Source organism: Scyliorhinus canicula, chromosome 10, assembly GCF_902713615.1.
Source record: "Scyliorhinus canicula chromosome 10, sScyCan1.1, whole genome shotgun sequence".
Classification (NCBI taxonomy): Eukaryota; Metazoa; Chordata; class Chondrichthyes; order Carcharhiniformes; family Scyliorhinidae; genus Scyliorhinus; species Scyliorhinus canicula.
Window position 1 is genome coordinate 95,952,499 of NC_052155.1, and position 23,753 is coordinate 95,976,251.

Here is a 23,753-nt window from a genome sequence, read left to right on the forward strand (position 1 = left end):
CACACTTACCTTCCAGGTCCCGCAGTGTGGGAGGTGAGTAATCCACACAGGCAGGACTGGGCCAAACCCGTCGACCACTCAGCCCATCGGGTCCGGAGAATCGCACGGGGAGGGGGGGTTGGTAGGATGGGGGGGGGGGGGGGGCTGTTAACGGTCTCCGACCGAAAAACTGCGCCGGAGTATAGGGATGCCAGCGGCGGGGCTGCGGATTCTCCGACCCGGCATAGCCTTTGACATAGTAAAACCTTCCAGGATGCTTATCGGGAGTATCTCAAACAAAATGTGATGACATAAGAACATATTCAGGCAAACAACCTAAAGCTTGTCAACGGGGTATATCATAGAATTTACAGTGCAGAAGGAGGCCATTCGGCACAAGACGTCTGCACCTGCCTTTGGAAAGAGCACCCTATCCAAGCCCGCACCTCCACCCTATCCCCATAACCCAGTAACCCTAACAAACCTTTTTGGACATAAGGGCAATTTATCATGGCCGATCCACCTAACCTGCACATCTTTGGGCTGTGGGAGGAAACAGGAGCACCCGGAGAAAACCCACGCAGACACGGGAAGAACGTGCAGACTCCACGCAGACAGTGACCCAAGCCGGGAATCGAACCTGGGACCCTGGAGCTGTGAAGCAACAGTGCTAATCACTGTGCTACCGTGCCACCTTCAGGAGCAGCTTAGAGGAGGAAAGCAAGGTTGAAAGTCAGAAAGGTTTTGGGAAGGAATTCCAGAGCTCAGATCTAGGCAGCTGAAGACATGGCTGTCTATGGAGCATGATTAAAATCAGAGATTTTGAAGAAACCAGAATTGGCTGCGGGATTCTCCGCCGACAGGATTCTTCATTGCGCTGGAGAATACCCATGCCCGCAGGTTTCCTGGCGGCAGTCCAGGCGCCGGAAAATTGCGATTTGACGTGAAACCAGCACTCGCCACAATTTTGCTGTCAAAACCGATTCTCTTCCCAACCGTGTTTCCCGATTCCGACATCAGCCGACAGAAAATCTCTCCAATGGCTTATGTCTTCCCAATATTTAGAATAGCACCTTCTACTAAAGTTGAGTCACAGGGCATTATCTATTGGCCATGCTGCGCACAAAAGCAGGTCGCTGTGGTGCAGCGTGACTGATAAAAGCTGGGCGACCCTACTCTCAGGATCTACCTGGCTCACAATGCCTTGCGAGATCCAACGTGGTCTCGCAAGACATTGCAAAGTAAATCTCGCCCACTGTGGGCGGGATCACTTTTTTGGCAGATACCGGAGGTACCTGAGGCTTTGAGATTCATCCCCTTTGCCACAGAGACCGTGGGCGAGTGCCATTTGGTACTGGTTTCCACAAACCGGACGGAATTGCACTCCTGGGGGTCTCCCTGGGATCAGAAGCCCCAAGCTGCATGCCCTCTGGGCAGCATGGCGCCTGGTGCTGCTGTTTCCAGCTGGCATGGTCGATGCCAGGTTGGCACTGCCAAGGTGCCAAGCTGGCATTTTCTGAGCACACATGATTGGGCTGGGGATGCCGTGTGGGGTGTTTAGTGGGGGGGGGGGGGGGGGCGTGCTGTGGGGGTGCCCAGACCCTCACACAGTACATTTGAGCTGAGGGAGGGTTGGGGGTTGCTTCGGGTGCCTTGCCGATTGGGATGCCATTTTAAAATGGCGTCCCGAACACATGCTGTACTGGGAGTTCAGGCGAACTGGACTGTGTGCGATCTCGGCCACGTGTTATTCGCAGAAGCCGATGCGAGTCACGTTGTATAGCCATGTATTCCAAATGCTTCTTAAATGTGAGAGGGTTCCTGCCTCTGCCACCATTCCAGATTCACACCACCCTTTAGGTGCAATTTCTGTTCCTCAAATATCCTCTGAATCTCCTGCTCCTTAAGGTGAGGGGAAAAGTTTCTTCCTTTATATCCTATCCATACCCCTCATGATTTTGTACACCTCAAATGAGGTCCTCCTTCAGCCTTGTCTGCTCTAAGGAAAATAACCCAGCCCATCCAGTCTCTCTTCATAGTTGCAATGCACCAGCCCAGGCAGCATCCTGGTGAATCTCCTCTGCATCCTTTCTACTGCAAATACATGCTTCCTCAATAGTGTGGTGGCCAGAACTGCACACAGTACTCTAGCTGTGGCCTAACAAGCATTTTATACAGTTTCATCAAAACATTCCTGCTATTATATGCTTCAGCTGATAAAGGCAAGTATCCCACGTGCCTTCTTAATAGGCCATATCGACCTGTCCTGCTGCCTTCAGGGATCTTTGGACATCCACCCCAAGGTCCCATTGGCCCTCTGTACTTCCTAGACTCCACCCGTTCATTGTGCATACCCTTGCCTGGTTAGTCCTCCCAAAGTGCATCACCTCACACTTTTCAGGGTTAAATTCCGTTTGCCAATGTTCTGCCCATCTGACCAGCCTGTCTTTATCCCCCTGTCTTTATCCCTCTATCCCCCCTCACTATTTACCATCATTTCTGAGCATAGTTAACGTTGTTCAATGTGGAATTGCGAAAATTAGTGTACATTATAATTGCTAACACCAATCTGGTTGAGGATGCATGCCCCCAAGCTATATCACATAGGCATGAATTTTATACATTATCGTATCTGCCGCACATCTTCACACCACTGGGAACACATATTAGGGATTTAGGCGCTGAGATTAGCACGGAATCTATTCAGAACCAGGCATTAGATGTGGACATACCGGCAATGCACCAGATGGCTGCTATTTTCCTTTGTTCAGATTGCTACAGTTACTTGGAAGAGGATTAATGAACAAAAAGCCAGGCAAAAGCGTTTTAAACACCTTTTAGATTTTTTATACCAATCAGCATTTGAATCAGACCACGACCAAAATCCTGAAAATGTTTATTTAGACTTGGAAGACTTCCCGCATCTAGAGACGCACAAGGCAGACAAAATACGCACCTTTTGTCTGTTTTCTATAGTTTGATTTTCTTGGAACAGGTTACTATCCTGAAGCTATAGTTTGAGGAAAGCTATTAATCTGATATAGCAGTGGATTACCAGGTGTTAAATGTGCAATTACTTGTGATATACGTGTTAAAGATCTAACAAAGTATGTCACAGTAGGAGGACCAGGGTTCATGCCCGTGGGCTATCCTTAAACTAATTACAGTCAAAGATGTTAGCTAATTTTATCATTTAATTTTTAATTACCTCCCTCATTCCTTTCCTACTGAAAGCCATAATCGTATATAAAACAGTACTTCTATTTGTATCGTACCTTACCATAATTGAAACATTTCAAAACATTTTGCAGAATGAGTAATTTTTGAGTGCAGCAATTGCTTTGTAGGAGCTGGAGTACAACCCCTGAGCCATTCCCAGTCCTGCAGCACCACGCGCAGTGTCCCCATTTCTGATGTATGTGCTTAGATAGTCAGCAGGCTGTTTGATGCTAAGGATCTCACAATGAACCTAGTTTTGTGCAGTTGTGCCTATTTTCCAACACGGGGCCATATTCTTTCTACTCCCTCGATTGAGATTGGTGAACTGAGGAAAAGATTCTGGACATGTTTGATATGTGTGTTCCTGAAAACTGACGACTGAACCACTGGCATGCTCTTAATTTATTTTTAATTACTTAAGACTTTCCAAAGACAGTGCCATTCCCCGTCGGCCGACGCCAAAATTGGGAGATGCAATTAGGCAGAGAATCGGTTCTGACACTGAAATCGCGGCATGAGCGGATTTCACAGCAAATCACAATTCTCCGGCACCTCGACAGTGGCATCAATGCGTTCAGAATGCAAGTACAGTAAACGCCATTGGCATATCATTAGCAGGCCTGACCCGGTATTCTCCAGGGCCTCCGTGATTCTCCGCCTTGGCCTTCAGTGTACCAAATTCCTGACGGCGAAATTCACTTGTGCTTTTAAAAATTGGGAAAGAGGTGCCTTGGCTGCTGAAGGAAAGAAAGGGGGTACGGAAATTGTCCAACATCGCCATAATTTGCTGGCAGTCGTGCCACTGGCCGGGGGGCTTTTGCCAGAGCTGGAGGGAGTAGCCTGGGGATGGCCAGGAGGTGGGCTGTGGTATCGGGGTGGACAGGCACGAACACCATTGCCGCAGCCATGCAGCTGCACATGCCGCTGACTGCCCACTGAGAACTTAGGACCACAGGCCACCCCCCATACCTGCCCTCTGACCCCAGCCAACCTATCAGCCCTATGGGCATTCTCCAGTGGAACCAGTGCCACCATGTTAGCTGGGATGGTGTGTTTGTGGGGAGTGAAGTGTGGAAATGCGGCTGCAGCTTGAGAGTGTCCTGAGTGTCAATTGCGAGCCCTGCGGATCCGGCACCGTATCTCATTGGAATCTATTGTGTTCCACATGGCACCAGTGCTAATCCTTTAACTCTTGTTAAATTAGTCCAGGTGCGGCCTTAGTTTTGCTGTCGTGGAAATCTTGCCCCGGCTCAACATTTAATCTCAGGAACAGATAATCCAGCCGAGTACCTATGATAAATTGGAGAATGATAAGGATGGAGCATTATCGCATTATAACCATATTATGTACAAATTATGAACCGCAGAGAAAAAGTACTGAGCAAGCTATTGGGTTAAAAGCAGGCAAGTCCCCAAGGCACAATGGCCTACATCCGAGGGTCTTAAAGGATGCATGGCAACGACTCATCAAAGGGATTGACAGGGTAGACATAGAGCAAATATTTCCCCTTGTTGGACATTCTAGAACGAAAGGCTAAGGGGTGGAAAATTTAAAGCAGAAATGAGGAGGAATTATTTCACTCAAAGGGTCATGAATCTGTGGAATTCTCTACCCCAACATGCAGTGGAGCACAAAACAAATTAAGGAGGAAATGGACAGGTTTTTAATTTGTAGCAAGATAAAAGGCTACAGGGAATGGGCAGGAAGGTGGGGATAAGGCTAAGATGAAAACTGCCATGATCATATTGAATGGTGCAATGGGCTTGAAGGGGTGAATTCCCTACCCTTGCACCTTGTTCTTATGTGATGTTCAAATATGCAACAGTGTTATGTTAGCCTGTCTCTATCAGGCCAAAAGGTCTGATAACTATAAATAGCTAGCTCATTGACTCTGTGTCCCAGCACAGCGGCAGAATCCCTGTTTTTCCTTCCCCAATCAATCATAGAACATAGAACAGTACTGCACAGAACAGCACAATCAATTAATGAATCAACCATACCACTTGAAAATGAAAATCGCTTATTGTCACGAGTAGGCTTCAATGAAGTTACTGTGAAAAGCCCCTAGTCGCCACATTCCGGCGCCTGTCCGGGGAGGCTGGTACGGGAGTAAAAGGGAAGTTTCACATCCAAGTCAATGCTCTCTCTTGCACCAACATTCTTCAAACCCATCCTTTTTCCCCTGTTCCGCTTATTGATTGGCATAATAGTGCTACGCTCTAAGGAGGATGACGAGGTAACAGGAATGCAGTTTGTGGTGCTGAACAACACAGACTTATTCACAGGTAACAGTACTTCAAGATATATTAAAATGTTAATGACATTTAAATCATTGCTACTAGTGGGCATGAATAGATTTAGGAGCACAGTGGTTAGCACTTGCTGTCCCACAGCGCCAGGGACTCAGGTTCGATGCTGACACTGAGTGACCATCTGTGTGGAGTCTGCACATTTTCTCCGTATCTGTGGGTTTCCTCCGGGCGCTCTAGTTTCCTCCCATAGTCCAGAAAATGTGCAGGTTAGGTGGATTGGCCAAGCTAAATTTTGTCTTTTCGTCCAAATGTTAGGTGGGGTAATGGTGATAGAATGGAGTGCTGGACCTATGTAGAATGCTCATTTGAAGGGTCAGTGCAGACTTCATGGGCCGAATGGCCTCCTTCTGCACTGTAGGGATTCTATGATCATCGGAAACTGTTCACATAAAATGTTGCTCCCAGTATCTGACTAATGCTTAGCCTTTCGGGCTCTTTCTTGGGGCTTCTAGTTGAGCCAAGGCGGAATCCCAAATTGCAGGTTCCCAATGACTTTCTGACCCACCCATTCCATACAGGTCCTACCAGTAAACATTCTGCCCGTAGTGATAAACCCACTCTGCTGTTTCAATTGTTAGCTGCAGCTTGAACATATGCCTGTTTGAAATCAGAGAAACCTGTAAGCTTGTGTGAGACTCAGCAGTAAATAGGCAACAATTTCCTTAGGTTATGCCACTTTCTCCTGCATCTGTGTTAAAGTCATGCCAGTGATGTGGACATTATTGACCCTCTGCATCTTCTGCCATGCACACTACACTGCTGTCCTGGATGAAGAATGCCCTGGAATGCAAACACAAACAATTTTCCCACCCACCTCATGCAGCAGTCTTTCCTTTTTGCCAACTATCAAAAAGGTTGTTTAGATGCCGCACTCCAATTCACGCTTCTGCATCTATTTTAGCTACCCCTGGTTTTTGACCAGCAACTTTTGTCCACGACAAAACATTTGAAAAAGCAAAAATAAATTTGAAATCTATCCAGCTTTTTGCCTCTTTGCCATACAGATTTAATCAGCTGCATCCTTTTAAATTTCAGCATCACCCTCCTCCCGCCCCACATATGAAGTTGAATTTTAGATCGTTGTCTAATTTATGCCATGGTGATTTTTAACTCTCTTTCTCTTTCTCTCAAGGTACTTGCGCACTATATATCTTGGTATTCGAAGCCGCCGGAGTGGGGAGCTTGACCGCTGGCGATTTTACTGGAAAATGGTGTATGAGTATGCAGATGTAAGTATGTTACATCTGCTGGCGACATTTTTGGAAAGTGCTCCACAGCTTGTGCTGCAGCTGTGCATCGTAATTCAAAGCCATCGCTTAGAGGCACTCCAAGGTAAGGAATGATCCATTTACAGAAGACCAGTGATTACAACCTGAGTTTTACCATGATTGTGGTACCTAGAATTATGTTGCAATTACAAGACAGAAATAGCCCATTTGATCCAATCAGTTCATGGTGTTGTTTATCAGCAGTGTTAAGCCCACATGCTCTCACTCTGTTCCAATATCTCTTTATTTCCCTTTCCTGCAACTTATATGTCTAACCCATCCTTAAATGTTGACATGTATCTGGAATTTCCTCAGAACTAATCCCACTCCCCAGACGGTCTGCTGGAATCCTAGTTTATATTTATAAATGGGGTTTCCGCCACATCCCAGTGAAGTAATGGCGCTGAACGTGGTCAACGCCAAAGAAATTTCCTGCCATGATCTCTGTTTCAATCATTAACTCTGGTCAGGCATTCCACAGCCTTAGCATAAATGAAGTGTTATCAATGGAAGCCTTTCAATCTTACACCAAAATTTATTGGAAGGACAATGAAAATAATAAAAGCTGCCCTTCCTGGGAATTTTCCACATTGATCAACTTTATCAGAAATGTTGTTGTCCCCTTTACAAGCTCCCAATCATGTCTGACAGAGTGTCCATTCCACATCAAAATAAATATCCGTTCTTCACACTCTAAGTACAGTGTAACCGAGCAGGAACAATTCACTTTTGGCGGGGGAGGGTGATCCACAGAGATTTTCAATTTTGTGCAGTGGCTAATCTTCACGCAGAAAGCACCAAAATTGCTTTGGACTTTTAGCAATACTTCCACCTGGTTGAATGAGACGAAGCACTGAAAGTTGTTCATGGCTTTGTTCTACTGCTCTTCCCCTTGCTCTGTCCGTAAGAGAGAGCACCAGCACTTTTGCTGCAAAAGTGAAAATATAGCAAGATGTTGCAGTTTATTCGGAATAACAATACGCTAAGGGGCTAGCTCCAAAATATGCACTTGTAACCTATGGGCAGATTTTCTTTAAACAGTAAACTACAATTGTGGTCTTTATGGATTGTGTTGTAGTAATGCACGGGGGAAATCTAAACCCCCATTACCACCTCCAGCGCTCTGGCAACTGGGAAATATGGCCAGTGGCTCTTGCTCTTTGTGCTGTTTCTGTATTGTGACTGCAGTGTGCAGCTAGTGGTGATGTAATCGCCAGAAAGAAGCTGCGCATCTAAAAATAGCACAGCACCAGCACATTTCATCTTCAAGTGGCAGTGCTCAGCTTTGAAAGCAAATGCTTGGTTTTGATCCAACTCAATCAAAGCAATGCAGTTAGGGTCACTTCAGATTTCTGACCTAGATCTCCAGTTGCATCCACTATGTGATTGCACATAATTGTTTCCTCAATCCTAAGGGTTTATAAATATTGATGTTAGGGACAAATACTTGGTCCTTTTGCGTGAAAAACTGCAAATGAAAGCAGTTTAAATTCAATAGTGAGTCATTTTAAAATCATAAATCACGAACTACAAGTATATGGTTGGAATGAGAATTAGACTGGAACATGTATTATGATAGCAGATCAAGGTGTAGCTGTTTCTGAAATGACACTGCTGTCTGTTTCAAAAGCCATCAAACTCATGCTTGACGGCCATTAAGAATGAGAGCAGTTTTGACCCCACCTAGAGATCATTTCCGAACCTTTTATATGGTCCTTTCCGAAAGAGAAACCAAGAAGATGATGTATAAGGAACATTAGTATGTACTTCAGCTGCTTACAACAAAGCACTTGGGGTGGAGATCACTTTATATGAGAGATGAGTATCCTAAAAGGCAAATCATGGTCCATGTAATCTCCTGGACTAGTTTTAACCAACTCATGAGATTGCGGACAAAATCTCAAATCTGAGGCTAAGATCATAGTTTACTGGACAGCAGTGATCACTGTCTTCCGATATACTTCGGAGACTTGGACAACATGCAGCAGACACCCCAAAGCACTGGAGCAGTACCATCAGCAGCTCTTTTGCAACATTCTGCAAACCCAGTAGCAAGAAAGGTGGTTCAATAACAGTGTCCATTACCAATCTAACATTCTCAACATTAAGGTGCTAATCATTCACAACCAGCACAAATGACCGGGACATGACGTTCATATGCCTGACACCAGACTCCCCAAGTAACTGTTCTGTTCCAAACTCATGTTTCTCAAAGAATTGTTAAGGAGGTCAAACATCCCACCGACTCATGGGGATGCTTGTGACCAACCAGAATTTGTTTATTCTCTAATGGGATGTGATTATTGCTGGTAAAGTCAGCATTTGTTACCCATCCCTAATTACACTGCAACTAATGACTAATTAGGTCATTTCTGAGGGCAGTGAAGAGTCAAACGACTGTGAGTCTGGAGTCACATGTAGGTCAGACCTGTAAGAACAGCAGATCCCCTTCCCTAAAGGGCATTGGAAATGGAGAACGTTTACTCGGGAAGGCACTGAACTCATCGAGAGGTTTGTCAGAAGATGCAGAAATAAAATCAAGGCTTGGGAGAGAGTGCACAAACGTCCAAACAACTCAGTTGCCTGATCCTTCAAGAACCACCTGCCCCTGTATGTTGCAGAGTCTATACATTGCACATTATCAGCATCTCAGAACCTCACAAATTGTAGTAGAAGAAAGTCTTCCTCAACCCCAGGGACTGTGTAAGAAGGAGTGGTTTGTGCCATTGAAGAGTAAGTATTTGATTAATTGCCCATTTAAGGCCCTCAGTTAGTAGCATGGTGGGATAGCCATCCATGAGCCTTCTCACCCTAGGCTTGATTGGGACAGAGGCGGGATCATCAACTGGCACCCGGTCACGTGATTAAATGTCCCCATACCACCAAACTCACATCAGGGGAGGGCATTGCATTCTACCCAAGGTAACCATCTTAAGGCTGTGAAGCAACAGAGGGACCTGGGGCGGTTGTGGTTCATGAAACGCTGAAGGTTCATAACCTATGCTGCAATATTATAGACAAAGTGAATAATGGATGTAAAGCTAAGGCAGTATTATAAAAAAAAACAAAATTGCAATACTTACTCAGTCAAGACTTGTTTCAGTCACATCTAGAATATTGCCGCTGTGTTTCATCCTGGCACATAATGGGAACCTGGAGAAACTGAAATAGAGCTACCAAAATATTACCAGGGGGATGATTCTCCTAAAAAATGACTAAGTGCCATTTCAGGTGGGAAAACAAGTGAGAATCCTGCCGGCTGTTCCGCCGCGTTTCCCAGCGCAACCCACCCACGGTTCAGGCAGAATTCTCCGGCCTCCCAGCCACATGTTTCCCAGCGCTGAGAGGCGGCACGCCGTTCACTGGCGGCGGGATTGTCCCTGCTGCTGTCAATGGGAATTCTATTGAAGCCACCCCACGCCATTATGAAACCCGCAGCAGCGGAACCAGAGATTCCTGCCGGCGTGAAGAGTCAACCTGCCCCGGCTGTCCGGGGCTCCACTGGACTCCAACGATTGGAAAACATAGGTGTCAGTTTGTTTCCCAGTTGCTCACAGCAGTATGTGGTCTCAGAGATGTTACCTGCATGGCCTCATTACTATGTTGATTGTTCACTTCCCACCTGGAAAGTGATTTTATTCTGATTTTAAATTTGAGAAAAATTATCTTGCATTGGAGTCAAACTCGTTATTATTGCATTGTGACTGTCAGATTGAAAATGATAAAACTAAAATCTACTCTTCTATGTGGGAAGTAATAAATAATGGCAGGCAGATTAACTATTTTTAACTGGTATTGTTCTAGAATACGATTGTGCTGTAAAGAAAATCATAACCTGAGATACTTGTGCCTCCTTTAATCCAATATCAACTTGTCAAAAGTATATACAATCAGGCTAAGCAGAGCTACCCAGTGGATCTGTCAGGCATTTGCAAATATCAGCAATGGCTTATTAGTCTCCTTAATCTAGGTGGCCTGTTTGATTCAGCACAGCAACTTCACTTGTGCCAGATCTTGGGAGAGGAGCACTAACTCTCTCAAGATTTCTCTCCAACTACCTTATATTACTGTTTCCTCACCTAGTTACTGACACACACAGTGGGCGGAATTTAATGCCACACCCTGAGACAGGTTTAGAGGTGGGGTGGGCATTTAATCAAGTGAGAATGGGCCTGGTGGGAACCACACTACCTTTCCGTCATGGCGCAATTAAGTCAGGAGAAGGAAGGGTTGGGGATGGCATTCCCGCCCTGAAATTAATTGAAGCCCTTAAGTGGATAATTAACGCCACTCATCCCACCATGCCTGGTATTCAACCAAGGGTAGGCAGTTTGAAATAAAGGATTAACTATTATTTGAATGGATAATATACATCAATAGTGATGTCAGACCAAGGGTCTCTAGAACTCAAGAGAGAGATGCTTCTGGAAGAAGTTTCATACTTAACTAACCTTGTATATAGTTTTAAAATGTTTGTAGTTTCCTGGTTGCCTTGTTTCCAGTAGTCTCGTCTCTGGTAAAAACACTCTGGGACGCTTTCTGATGATACTTCATGGTGACAACTTACCAATTTGCAAGTATCCCCAGTGAAACTGCTAGTAGCAGAAAAGTGAAAGCCATCAAGAATAAAGCCACAAGGAATGACCATGTCAAAGAATAAGAAGGAATAGCGCCAATGGAATCCCAAGGCAGTTGGTTAAAGTAAGATGGAAAACCATGGGAAAGGTCCTGGGCGGGATTCTCCGGTCCAGCAGCCACGTTTACCGGCGCAGCGTACCCCTGCCGGCAGTGGGATTCTTTATTCTCACAGCCGGTTAATGGGATTTCCCATTGTGGCCACCTCACGCTGTCAAGAAACCCGCAGACGTGGGTGAGCTTCTGGAGGTCCAGAGGAACCTGCCGATGGAGAATTTCACTGCTTACCTCTGCCCATCTTCTTTGAGCATGTGGAAGGCCCTGACCAAGCAGCACTCTGGAAAAACTGGCGTTACAGATTCAACAGATATAGGACTGCTTCATGTTTAGCTCAGAAGCCTAATAAAGAACAGGACAGCACACGCCTCTATTCCATTGGCAGCAATGTAGACAATGTTCTAGTCAGGGTGTTAAGGAGGACATGGCAACCTATGAAGAGGTTATTAAGGCCTTTGATTCCTATTTCAGTCTTCCAAAAAGCATTATTATAGACTGGGTGAGGTTTAACATGTGCTGTCAGAAATCCGGAGGAAGTATTGATTTTTTCATGAATGACTTGTATTGTTCGGCTGCTAGTTGGGCGTATGGGGCTCTAAAGAAGGAAGTCACCTGAGACCGCATTGTAGTAGGTGCCCTTGATGATGGTTGTCTGACTGTACAGTGCGGAGAAGAGCTAACATTATCCAAAGTAGTTTAATTAGCGTGACAGACTGAACTTCAGAAGCAGACCTGAATTTTAACCCAGGGTGTTAGCAAACCTTTGTGCAGTCCGCCTTTCAACTCAGTCCAGTTTGTAAACAATGGAGGTACAAGCACACACACAAAAAATTAAACCCAGAATGGGGAAAGGGTGGTTGCCACAATTACCCAGTTCTCCCATTGGATGTAAACAAACCCCATGGGTGAGACGACTTTCCCGTCATACATGCAGAGTGTTATTTTTATTGGAGGCGGAGTAATTTTAAAGCAGTATATGGCAACGGAAAGCCTCCTACTCCAAAATTTAAAAGGGAACTGTTATGTATTTAAGAATAAGTTCCTGCTGGGAGAGCACATGGAGACTGTCAGAAAGAAGTCTGCAAGTTTGCGCAGGTCAAGGAGACACAGCCGGAGTGAGACACATTCAGAGAGTGGGAATTGGAACTTGGTAATTCGGTGCAGAGTGGGAGAAGGTGCTTTTTCCCTACCGTTTTGTTCTCTTTCTTCTGGCCTGTAACTTTTAATCTGCAGGGAAATAACCAGAGTGCATCCTGGGAAGGTAAGTGATTTTTATTTTCTATTTTTATTTTTATTACCTTTTCAAATTGTGTGGGGGGGAAACTGAAGTGACATTACAGTAAAGCTGTGACCTGATTGGCTGGTTGGGAATTCACACTAAATTTAAAAATTAAACATTGTTGAACTAATTAAACATAATTACTTAATTATAATTTAGAGGGGTATCAAAGCCAGAGATCGGAGAGTATAGTATTTAGCTTTCACATTTACAGTAGAAATCTAGTGCCAGGAAATATATGAAATGTGGCGACTAGGGGATTTTCACAGTAACTTCATTGAAGCCTACTCGTGACAATAAGCAATTTTCATTTGATTTCATATAGGGTGCAATTCTCCGAAATGGAGACAAAGTCCTGACGCTGGAGTGAAAACTGGAGCGTTTCACTCCGGCATCGGAGCCTGCTCCCAGCCCCCTATTCTCCCGCCCCCGGGGGGCTAGGAGTGGCGTCGCGTATTGTACAAGCACTGGGCCATGGTGCTGTGTAAAAAGCGGCGCCACGTAAATGAAGTCACCCACGCATGTGCGGTTGCTGTCCTCCCTGAGGCCGCCCCGCCAGAAGATGGCGGATGAATCTTGCGGGGTGGCGGAGGAAAGGAGGTCCTCCTTTAGAGAGGTCGGCCCGCCGATCGGTGGGCCCCGAACGCGGGCAAGACCCCATCGGAGGCCCCCCTCGGTGCAGGAACCCTCCTCCCCCCCCCCTTCCAGCGTTCCCGCGCAGTTCCCACTGGCAGAAACCAGGTGTGGATGGCGCTGGCGGGAACCTGTCGTGTTGGGGCAGCTGCTCGGCCCATCCGGGCCGGAGAATTGCCGCCTGCCTTTTGCAAATGGCGAGCGGCGATTCTCCGAGCGGGCAGTCGTGATTCTTGCCGTGCTGGTTTGGGGGGTGGGAGAATCGCGTGCGGGTGCCGGGGTGGCTTCGCGGGACTCGCACAGCGCCCCGGCGATTCTCCCACCCGGCGTGGGGGGTGAGAATTCCGCCCATAGTTAACAGTAACCTTTTTAAAAAATTTTAAATTTAATTTACTAATTAATTAACGCAATGTCAATTAGAGGGGTGCAGTGTTCTGACTGTGAGATGTGGAGGTCCGGGAGGCTTCCAGCATCCCGGATGGCTTCATCTGCAGAAAGTGCACCCAACTAGAGCTCCTCACAGACCGCATGGCTCGGTTGGAGCAGCAGTTGGGTGCACTTAGGAGCATGCAGGTGGCGGAAAGCGTCATAGATAGCAGTTATATAAATGTGGTCACACCCAAGGTGCAGGCAGAGAAATGGGTGACCACCAGAAGGAGCAGGCAGTCAGAGCAGAAATCCCCTGTGGTTGTCCCCCTCTCGAACAGGTATACCCCTTTGGATAGTGTTGGGGGGAATAGCCAATCAGGGGAAAACAGCAGCAGCCAGAGCAGTGGCACCACGGCTGGCTCTGATGTTCAGAAGGGAGGGTCAAAGCGCAGAAGAGCAATAGTCATGGGGCACTCTATAGTCAGGGGCACAGATAGGCACTTCTGTGGACATGAAAGAGACTCCAGGATGGTATGTTGCCTCCCTGCTGCCAGGGTCCAGGATGTCTCAGAACAAGTAGCGGACATCCTGAAGAGGGAGGGCAAACAGGCAGAGGTCGTTGTACATATTGGTACTAACGACATAGGCAGGAAGGGGCATAAGGTCCTGCAGCAGGAGTTCAGGGAGCTAGGCAGAAAGTTAAAAGGATGCACTTCAGGCCACCAGGATTGCACCCTGTGTCACGTACCAGTGAGGCTAGAAATAGGAAGATAGAGCAGCTAAACACATGGCTGAACAGCTGGTGTAGGAGGGAGGGTTTCCATTATCTGGACGACTGGGAGATCTTCCGGGGCAGGTGTGACCTGTATAAGAAGGACTGGTTGCATCTAAACTGGAGAGGCATAAATATCCTGGCCGCTAGGTTTGCTAGTGTCACACGGGAGTGTTTAAACTAGTATGGCAGGGGGGTGGGTACCGGAGCAATAGATTAGAAGGTGAAAGCATTGAGGGAGAACTAGGGAATAGGGCCAGTATGGCTCTGAGGAAGAGCAGACAGGGAGATGTTGCTGAAAACAGCGGGTATGGTGGCCTGAAGTGCATATGTTTTAATGCAAGAAGTATTACGGGGAAGGCAGATGAACTTAGAGCTTGGATTAATACTTGGAACTATGATGTTGTTGCCAGAGACCTGGTTGAGGGAAGGACAGGATTGGCAGCTAAACGTTCTAGGATTTAGATGTTTCAGGCGGGATCGAGGGGGATGTAAAAGGGGTGGCGGAGTTGCACTACTGGTTAGGGAGAATATCACAGCTGTACTACGGGAGGACACCTCAGAGGGCAGCGAGGATATATGGGTAAAGATCAGGAATAAGAAGGGTGCAGTCACAATGTTGGGGGTTTACTACAGACCTCCCAACAGCCAGTGGGAGATAGAGGAGCAGTCCAACTAGGGAAGGGGCTGTACTGGACCAGGTATTGGGGAATGAGCCCGGCCAGGTGGTAGAAGTTTCAGTAGGGGAGCATTTCGGGAACAGTGACCACAACTCAGTAAGTTTTAAAGTGCTGGTGGACAAGGATAAGAGTGGTCCTAGGGTGAATGTGCTAATTTGGGGGAAGGCTAATTATAACAATATTAGGCGGGAACTGAAGAACCTAGATTGGGGCGGATGTTTGAGGGAAAATCAACATCTGACATGTGGGAGGCTTTCAGATGTCAGTTGAAAGAAATTCAGGACCGGCATGTTCCTGTGCGGAAGAAGGATAAATATGGCAAATTTCGGGAACCTTGGATAACAAGAGATATTGTAGGCCTCGTCAAAAAGATAAAGGAGGCATTTGTCAGGGCTAGAAGTCTGGGAACAAACGAAGCCTGTGGGGGATATAAGGAAAGTAGGAAGGAACTTAAGCAAGGAGTCAGGAGGTCTAGAAGGGGTCACAAAAAAACCATTGGCAATCAGGGTTAAGGAAAACCCCAAGCCTTTTTACACGTACATAAAAATCGAGAGGGTAGCCAGGGAAAGGGTTGGCCCACTGAATGGAATCTATGTGTGGAGCCTGAGGAAATGGGCAAGATACTAAATAAATACTTTGCATCAGTATTCACCAAAGAGAAGGAATTGGTGGATATTGAGTCTGGAGAAGGGCATGTAGATCGCCTGGATCACATTGAGATCCAAAAAGACGAGGTGTTGGGCGTCTTCAAAAATATTAAGGTAGATAAGTCCGCAGGGCCTGATGGGATCTACCCCAGAATACTGAAGGAGGCTAGAGAGGAAATTGCTGAGGCCTTGACAGAAATCTTTGGATCCTCACTGTCTTCAGGTGATGTCCTGGAGGACCAGAGAATAGCCAATGTTGTTCGTTTGTTTAAGAAGGGTAGCAAGGATAATCCAGGGAACTACAGGCCGGTGAGCCTTACGTCACTGGTAGGGAAATTATTGGAGAGAATTCTTTGAGACAGGATCTACTGCCATTTGGAAGCCACTGGACGTATTAGCGAGAGGTAGCATGGTTTTGTGAAGGGCAGGTCGTGTCTCACTAACTTGATAGAGTTTTTCGAAGAGGTCACAAAGATGATTGATGCAGGTAGGGCAGTGGATGTTGTCTATATGGACTTCAGTGAGGCCTTTGACAAGGTCCCTCGTGATAGACTGGTACAAAAGGTGAAGTCACACGGGATCAGGGGTGAGCTGGCAAGATGGATACAGAACTGGCCACGTCATAGAAAGCAGAGAGTAGCAATGGAAGGGTGCTTTTCTAATTGGAGGGCTGTGACTAGTGATGTTCCGCAGGGATCAGTGCTGGGACCTTTGCTGTTCGTAGTATATATAAATGATTGGAGGAAAATGTAACTGGTCTGATTAGTAAGTTTGCAGACGACACAAAGGTTGGTGGAATTGCGGATAGCAATGAGGACTGTCAGAGGATACAGCAGGATTTAGATCATTTGGTGACTTGGGCGGAGAGATGGCAGATGGAGTTTAATCCGGACAAATGTGAGATAATGCATTTTGGAAGGTCTAATGAAGGTAGGGAATATACTCGGAATGGTAGACTTTCAAGAGTATTGAAAGTCAGAGAGATCTAGGTGTACAGGTCCACATGTCACTGAAAGGGGCAACACAGGTGGAGAAGTTAGTCAACAAGGCATACGGCCTGCTTGCCTTCATTGGTTGGGGCATTGAGTGTAAGAATTGGCAAGTCATGTTGCAGCTGTATAGAACCTTCGTTAGGCCACACTTGGAGTATAGTGTTCAATTCTGGTTGCCACACTACCAGAAGGATGTGGAGGCTTTAGAGAAGGTGCAGAAGAGATTTACCAGGATGTTGCTTTGTATGGAGTGCATTAGCTGTGAGGAGCGGTTGAATAAACTTGGTTTGTTCTCACTAGAAGGATGGAGGTTGAGGGGTGACCTGATAGAGGTCTACAAAATTATGAGGTGCATAGACAGAGTGGCTAGTCAGAGGCTTTTTTCCAGGGTAGAGGGGTCAATTACTAGGGGGCATAGGTTTAAGGTGCGAGGGGCAAGATTTAGAGATGTATGAGGCAGGTTTTTCACACAGAGTGTAGTGGGTGCCTGGAACCCGCTGCCGGAGGAGGTGGTGGAAGCAGGGACGATAGTGACATTTAAGGGGCATCTTGACAAATACGTGAATAGGATGGGAATAGAGGGATACGGACCCAGGAAGTGTAGAAGATTTTAGTTTTGACGGGCAGCATGGTCGGCGCAGGCTTGGAGGGCCGAAGGGCCTGTTCCTGTGCTGTACTTTTCTTTGTTCTTTGTTCTTTGGTACAACAGTGACATCGACGTACACAAGCTGAACACTCAGCGGGGAACTGGTGAAGTAGATAAAATAAGTGCAAAATTGTAGTGGCAAAAAGGGTCTTATTGCCAAAGAATGCTCGGCACAGCAAACATCACCAACACCAAAGGAGTATAAAAATAAACACATCCAAGCACACTGGGCACATCTACAAGTTAGTAGACGAAGTTCAAGACCCCTCAGGAGACAATAGGCCCAATCTTATAATAATAATAATCTTTATTATTGTCACAAATGTGCTTATATTAACACTGCAATAAAGCTACTGCGAAAAGCCCCTCGGTGCCACACTCCGGCGCCTGTTCGGGTACACTGAGGGAGAGTTCAGAATGTCAAATTCATCTAACAAGCACGTCTTTCGGGACCTGTGGGAGGAAACCGGAGCAGCCGGAGGAAACTCACAAAGACACGGGGAGAACGTGCAGACTCCACACAGACAGTGACCCAAGCCAGGAATCGAACCTGGGACACTGGCACTGTGAAGCAACAGTGCTAACCACTGTGCAACTGTACAGGAGTCTCGTGTCGAGCAGTACCGAGAAACACCACACTATTTAACCGGACATTATTGCAATCGAGCCCTCAGCAGGGAACACCTCGCCAAGGATGCACTTAGTCCCGTTTCCTGCACTGAGGAGCTCCGCTTGCCAGAATTCCTCAGTTCAGGAGGAGAATGGGTCACCATTTTAAATGGCATCCCAATCTCTCGACCCCCGTTCTGCGCCCCCAAAGCCCAACTGACTGTAGAAGGGTCATCGGTCTCCTCACCCCCCCACCTCACAAGGGCAGGGCACCCCCGTCCGAATCAGCGGTGTGGGGAAAATGCCAGGCTGTACTCTGGCAGTGCCGCGACAACTGGCAGTGCCACCTGGGCACCTTGGCAGTGTCAGGCGGGCATCCAGGTGACACTATCAGGGTGGCACCCTGCCCAGAGGGCAAACACAAGGGGGCCTCCAATTCCCTGGGAGACCCACTCAAACGCCGTTCCATCTGATCCACCTTTGTGGGCACCAGCACTGAGTGGGGCTCACCTGAGGTCGCCAAGGCAAAGGGGTTAGATCCTTGGGCCTCGGTAGATCATGCAAGCTGAATATTAGAGTGAGACTAGTCTGCAGATTTGCCAAATACTTGATCCCACACACAATGGGCGGGGTTCAGATTGTGACATCTCGTTAGATTCTGGGTGCCAGCTAACAATGTGATTGCCAGCGCTACTGTCAGCTGGCAGGGGCACTGCCAAGCTGGCATTTTCCATGCAATGGGGATCGGACCCGGGGTGCCCTAACGCAGGTCCAGGGAGGCTGAGGACCAACTTATAGATGAGGTAGGGCTTGTGGGGATTCAGAGGTTGTGTCGGGGGGTGGGGCCGAGAGACTGGGACGGCATTTATGTAGCAATTTTGACATCGTAAAACATCCCAATGTGCATCAGGTGAGTTTTTGAAAACATTAGACATCAGATCACATAAGGAGATATTAGGGCAGATGTCCAAAAGCGGAAAGGTCAAAGCGGAAGGTTTTAAGAAATACCTTCATGAAAAACAGAGACACAGGGAGATGGATGGGTTAAAGAAGAGAATTCCAGGCTCAGACCTCTATAAGTTGAGTGATTAAAATCAGGGAGGCCCAAGAGGCCAAAGTTGGAGAATGACAGAAGGTTAAGGGGCTGGAGAAGGTTACAGAGAGAAAGAGGAGTGAGGCCTTGAGGAATTTAAAATAAGGGTGAGAAGTGTGACATCAAGGTGTTCCAGACCAAGAAGCAATGTAACTCAGTAGGCACAGAGGTGAAAGGAATAGTCAAGTTGAGAGATGAAAAAGTTTCCATACTTTCTAGAAGCTGGCCCCACAGCCAGTATTGAAATAACAATAAAATCATCAGGGATCAAGTGGGTGATTGGCAACAGGCAACACAGGAGGATAATGCGGATTCAGTACAGAATATTCTGGGTTCAAATTTGTTTAATTCTGATACTGATGATGAAGATAACGGGAAAGAGATATGACCGAGTAATCAAGAGCAATAGCTTAACACTGTGATGTTAGCCCTGGAGAGGACAGTTTACCTATCTGTAAGAATTAGAGGACTTGACAGCCTGACATGCAATGATTGGGCAATCAAGGATAATCAATTATAATAATATAATAGATAAAAGCAGATGCTGGAACCTGAAACGAAAACAGAACATACTGGACAATCTCAGGAGGTCCTGTCAGCATCTGTGGAGAGAGAAGTGAGTTTACGTTTGAGTCTGGATGACTCTTTGTCAAAGCTGGAGAGACCTGGAAATAGGGACAGATTTATACTATTGCCCAGTGGGGTGGGGGGTGGTTCTGGAGCAGTGGGGCTGGATAGAGGATCAGCGATAGGTGGAAATTGACAAAGATGTTGTGGAATAACCTGTAATCTAATAGAATAATCTATTGCCTTTCATTTGCCAGGACAGGGGACATAACAGAGTGGGTGGGAAAATGCCCAGAAAGTGTAGAAAAACAGACTGAAGTCATAACTCATTTGTGATCAAGTGACATTGGAAACAATAGGGTGGAGTTCGTGAAGCGGAGATTTGAGGTGTTTGATGAATGAGCAAAGGTAGAAATCTATGGATTATTCCGCATGATTTCTGCTAGATTGCTGAGGGAAAAGTTTCTGGAATTGGAATGAGAAGAATAGAAACTGGCTGTGCGGGAGAGTTTCAGATTCCTGGGGAAACTGGGATACATTCTGGTACAGGAAAGATGCTAAAATGGGCTGGAGTTTAAAGCAACCTGACACCATTGTTCTTGCAGAGTGAGTAAATAGGACAGTGGGTGGGAATTAAATTAGCGGGGGAGGTGTAAATAAAACAGACAAACAACATAATAACATCAGTAGGAGAAAGATCAAATGAAGGAGTATTTTAAAGGATATGTTTGGCATAGAATCATCAAGAATAGACCAGTTAGAATTTTATATAACCATGACAACAATAACTACAGCTTGCAATTACATGGCATCTTTAATGCAATTAGATGCCTCAGGTTCGATTCTGGCCTTGTGTGACTGTGTGGAGTTTGCAATTTCTCCTCATGTCTGTGTGGGTCCTCCGGGTGCTTCGGTTTCCTCCCACAGCCCAGAGATGGACAGGTTAGGTGGATTGGCCATGCTAAATTGCCCCTTAGTGTCCAAAACATCAGGTGCGGTTACAGGGATAGGGTGGGGGCCTGGGCAAGGGTGGGATGCACTTTCATAGAATTTACAGTGCGGAAGGAGGCCATTCGGCCCATCGAGTCTGCACCGGCTCTTGGAAAGAGCACCCTACCCAAGGTCAACACCCTATCCCCATAACCCAGTAACCCCACCCAACACTAAGGGCAATTTTGGACACTAAGGACAATTTATCATGGCCAATCCACCTAACCTGCACATCTTTGGAATGCGGGAGGAAACCGGAGCACCCAGAGGAAACCCACGCACACACGAGGAGGATGTGCAGACTCCGCACAGATAGTGACCCAAGCCAGAATCGAACCTGGGACCCTGGAGCTGTGAAGCAATTGTTCTATCCACAGTGCTACCGTGCTGCCCTAGAGGGCCCTTTCAGAGGGTCATTGCAGACTCGATGGGCGGAATGGTCTCCTGTAGGAATTCTATGATTAACACAGAAAAATATACCAGCGTACTTTATAGGGGGAAGAAAGAAACTTACATTGAGTCGAGTTGAGGTGGCTGAAAAGCTGGGTGAAATTGGGTTTAAAAAGGCTGTTAAATATCAAGAGTGGCATAAAGAATCCCAAATGTTTGAACTGAGAAAAATAAAGGTACTAATCGTGAATGGAGGAAGAAAAGGGCCGGAAGGGGAAACTGACGGACACCAGCTGGGAAGTAGGGCAAGGTAATGTTGCAGATGGTAAGGTGAAAAGCATACAGCAAATGGAAGCTGATTGGATAGGGCTGCTAATTCGTAGAATGGTTACAGCACAGAAGGGAACTATTCAACCCATTATCTCTATGCCAGTTCTCTACAAATACAATCCTCTATTGCTACTCCCCATTTTTTACCTGTAGCCCTGCAAATGTTTTCTCTGCAGATAATGATCCAATTTCTTTTGGAAAGTTGGAATTGAATCGGCATCCACCACACTGTCTGACAGTGCATTCTAGATTCTAACCACTCACTGAGCCAAATAGTTTTCCTTGTGTCACCATTGCTTTGTTAGCCAATTACCAGTATTTTAACATTGCTTTTTATCTGCACACTCAAATAATTAGGGTAGTGTGTTTCCCTTTCCTTTTTGAAAGAATTGGAGGAGGAGCAATGAAGGAACATCATAGAGAAAGTCTAGACCCTCGCTCACATTTAAAGGAGGTGCATATCAATCTAACAATCAGTACCCAGAAATGGCAACACAGGGTCTGGAAATTAACATTTATGTCGCACAAGTACCAGGTAATCACCATCTCCAGCAAGACTACCAATGTTTTTATCCCCCTACTCATTGGAGGACCATGAGTTGGCAATTTCCCAAGTTCAGAAATCTGAACTCATCAACCCTGCCATACCCACCATATTTTTGTCTCCTGGAGATGTGAGCAGGCAGTGTTCTGGTTTTCTGACTCCCGAGGAAGCTTTGGAGGAATATGGGTGCCAAAATGGACCAGTTAGAAGGCTTGCCTCAATTCTCTAGGACACCAGCCCAGTTGTCTAACATAGTTCTTATGTTCCAATCGCTTCTCGGTGAGGTGCGATGCCTTTTCTTGTTAGCATAGATCTTGTATGCCTCTTTTGGGAGATCATGAATTGGCTTCAATTTGAATTTGAATTGTTTTTTGGAGCCAGCAATGAGGTGAATTAAAGGTTTGCCCTTTCCACTCTGTGCATTAGCTTTGTAACTTCAAGAACTGGATTTTAAAAAAAGAAAATGGTTTTTATGCTCCCTTACCCTAAACTCTCACCCCCCCCCCCCCCCCCCCCACCCGCCCTATGCCCCTACCATCTCAATATCCTCAGGCCACTCTGTTCACCCTCATATCCCCATGCCTCTCCATGGTTGCATATATCAGTCCCTCATATGCATTAAAGGCAGATCTCAGGATATCTTTGAAATTGACATAAAGAAACAAACTTTAAACAATCTGATAGAGCTATTATGTTCAAATTCACTTTATAATGAAAATAATTTCTCCTCCACAAAACCAGTTCAAATTTGTCAATTGCTCACCCCCACCTCCCTGCAATAAGTGGTTCTGGACCGATTGAAACTCAGCCAAGCATTCATAGTAGTCCTAAATACAAAAATATACCCAAGGAAATATCAACAGTGCAGTCCATTGAAACTGCTACGAATTTTTTTTAAAGTCAGGTGTTCATCCCATTTCAAAGCAGATTACTTATCAATCATTGAAGTGGAGCTGGTGTTTAGGGAATATTTTCAAGGCTGTAGATAACTGGATATTTAAATCCCAGTCCAACCCATGACTGGAGATTTTCCCAGCACATTCTTCTATAGTTTTGAATGCACTATGCCACTTTTTCTATTCGGAAACATACTGTAATGCATGTCAATGCTTACACAATGCTGGTTAGTGTAATGGTCCTCTGCCTTTGCAGGACAGAGCCCTGTGAAGAATCTCTCCATTAAAAACACATTTACATTACAATATAGCATTTAATGGTGTTGAAACATCTGACTTACCTGTCAGAATGTTCTAGTCTCCTCAGTAGGCTTCCCCCAGTACTCATGATCTCTCAAACATGGCAGATTTTTGAGAACTTTCTAAATCTGCACAAGCCATGGAAATAGCCTGAGGAAGGAAGTTCAAAATTCCTATGATCCTCACAATATAAAATTCCCAATGGCAGCACTGCAATTTCTTTCAATTGAAAGCTAAAGCGGGAGAATTTTGACCTATCACCCTGGTGAGATCTCAGAAGAGCTGGGCATCTGGTTCACACACAGGGCTTTCCTGATCCTCAGAAATGCCACCTGAAAATAGCACTGGTTGGAAAGGCACCGCAAATTGTTATTTGAAATTAAAAAATCGGAATTTTTTTACTTTGACTTTTCACTTTGACAGTACTCACATTGCCACCGGAAGTCAAAACAATCTGGCCCATGGCCTGGCGGAAACTCATATTTTACTGCTGGCTGCATCTGCAGCACATGCTTTCCACAATAGGTGAGAGCTTGGTGATTTCA

The 23,753-nt window shown here is 46.1% G+C and overlaps 1 protein-coding gene across 1 annotated transcript in view; it reads left to right on the top strand.

Moving 5' to 3' along the window:
- The window catches only part of xkr4 (XK related 4), a 360,070-nt gene that overhangs the window by 242,617 nt on the left and 93,700 nt on the right, over positions 1-23,753 (top strand). The window contains exon 2 of the mRNA XM_038809374.1: positions 6,644-6,843. Coding sequence (XP_038665302.1) covers positions 6,644-6,843 — 200 coding nt within the window. The remainder of the gene's footprint in view (positions 1-6,643; positions 6,844-23,753) is intronic.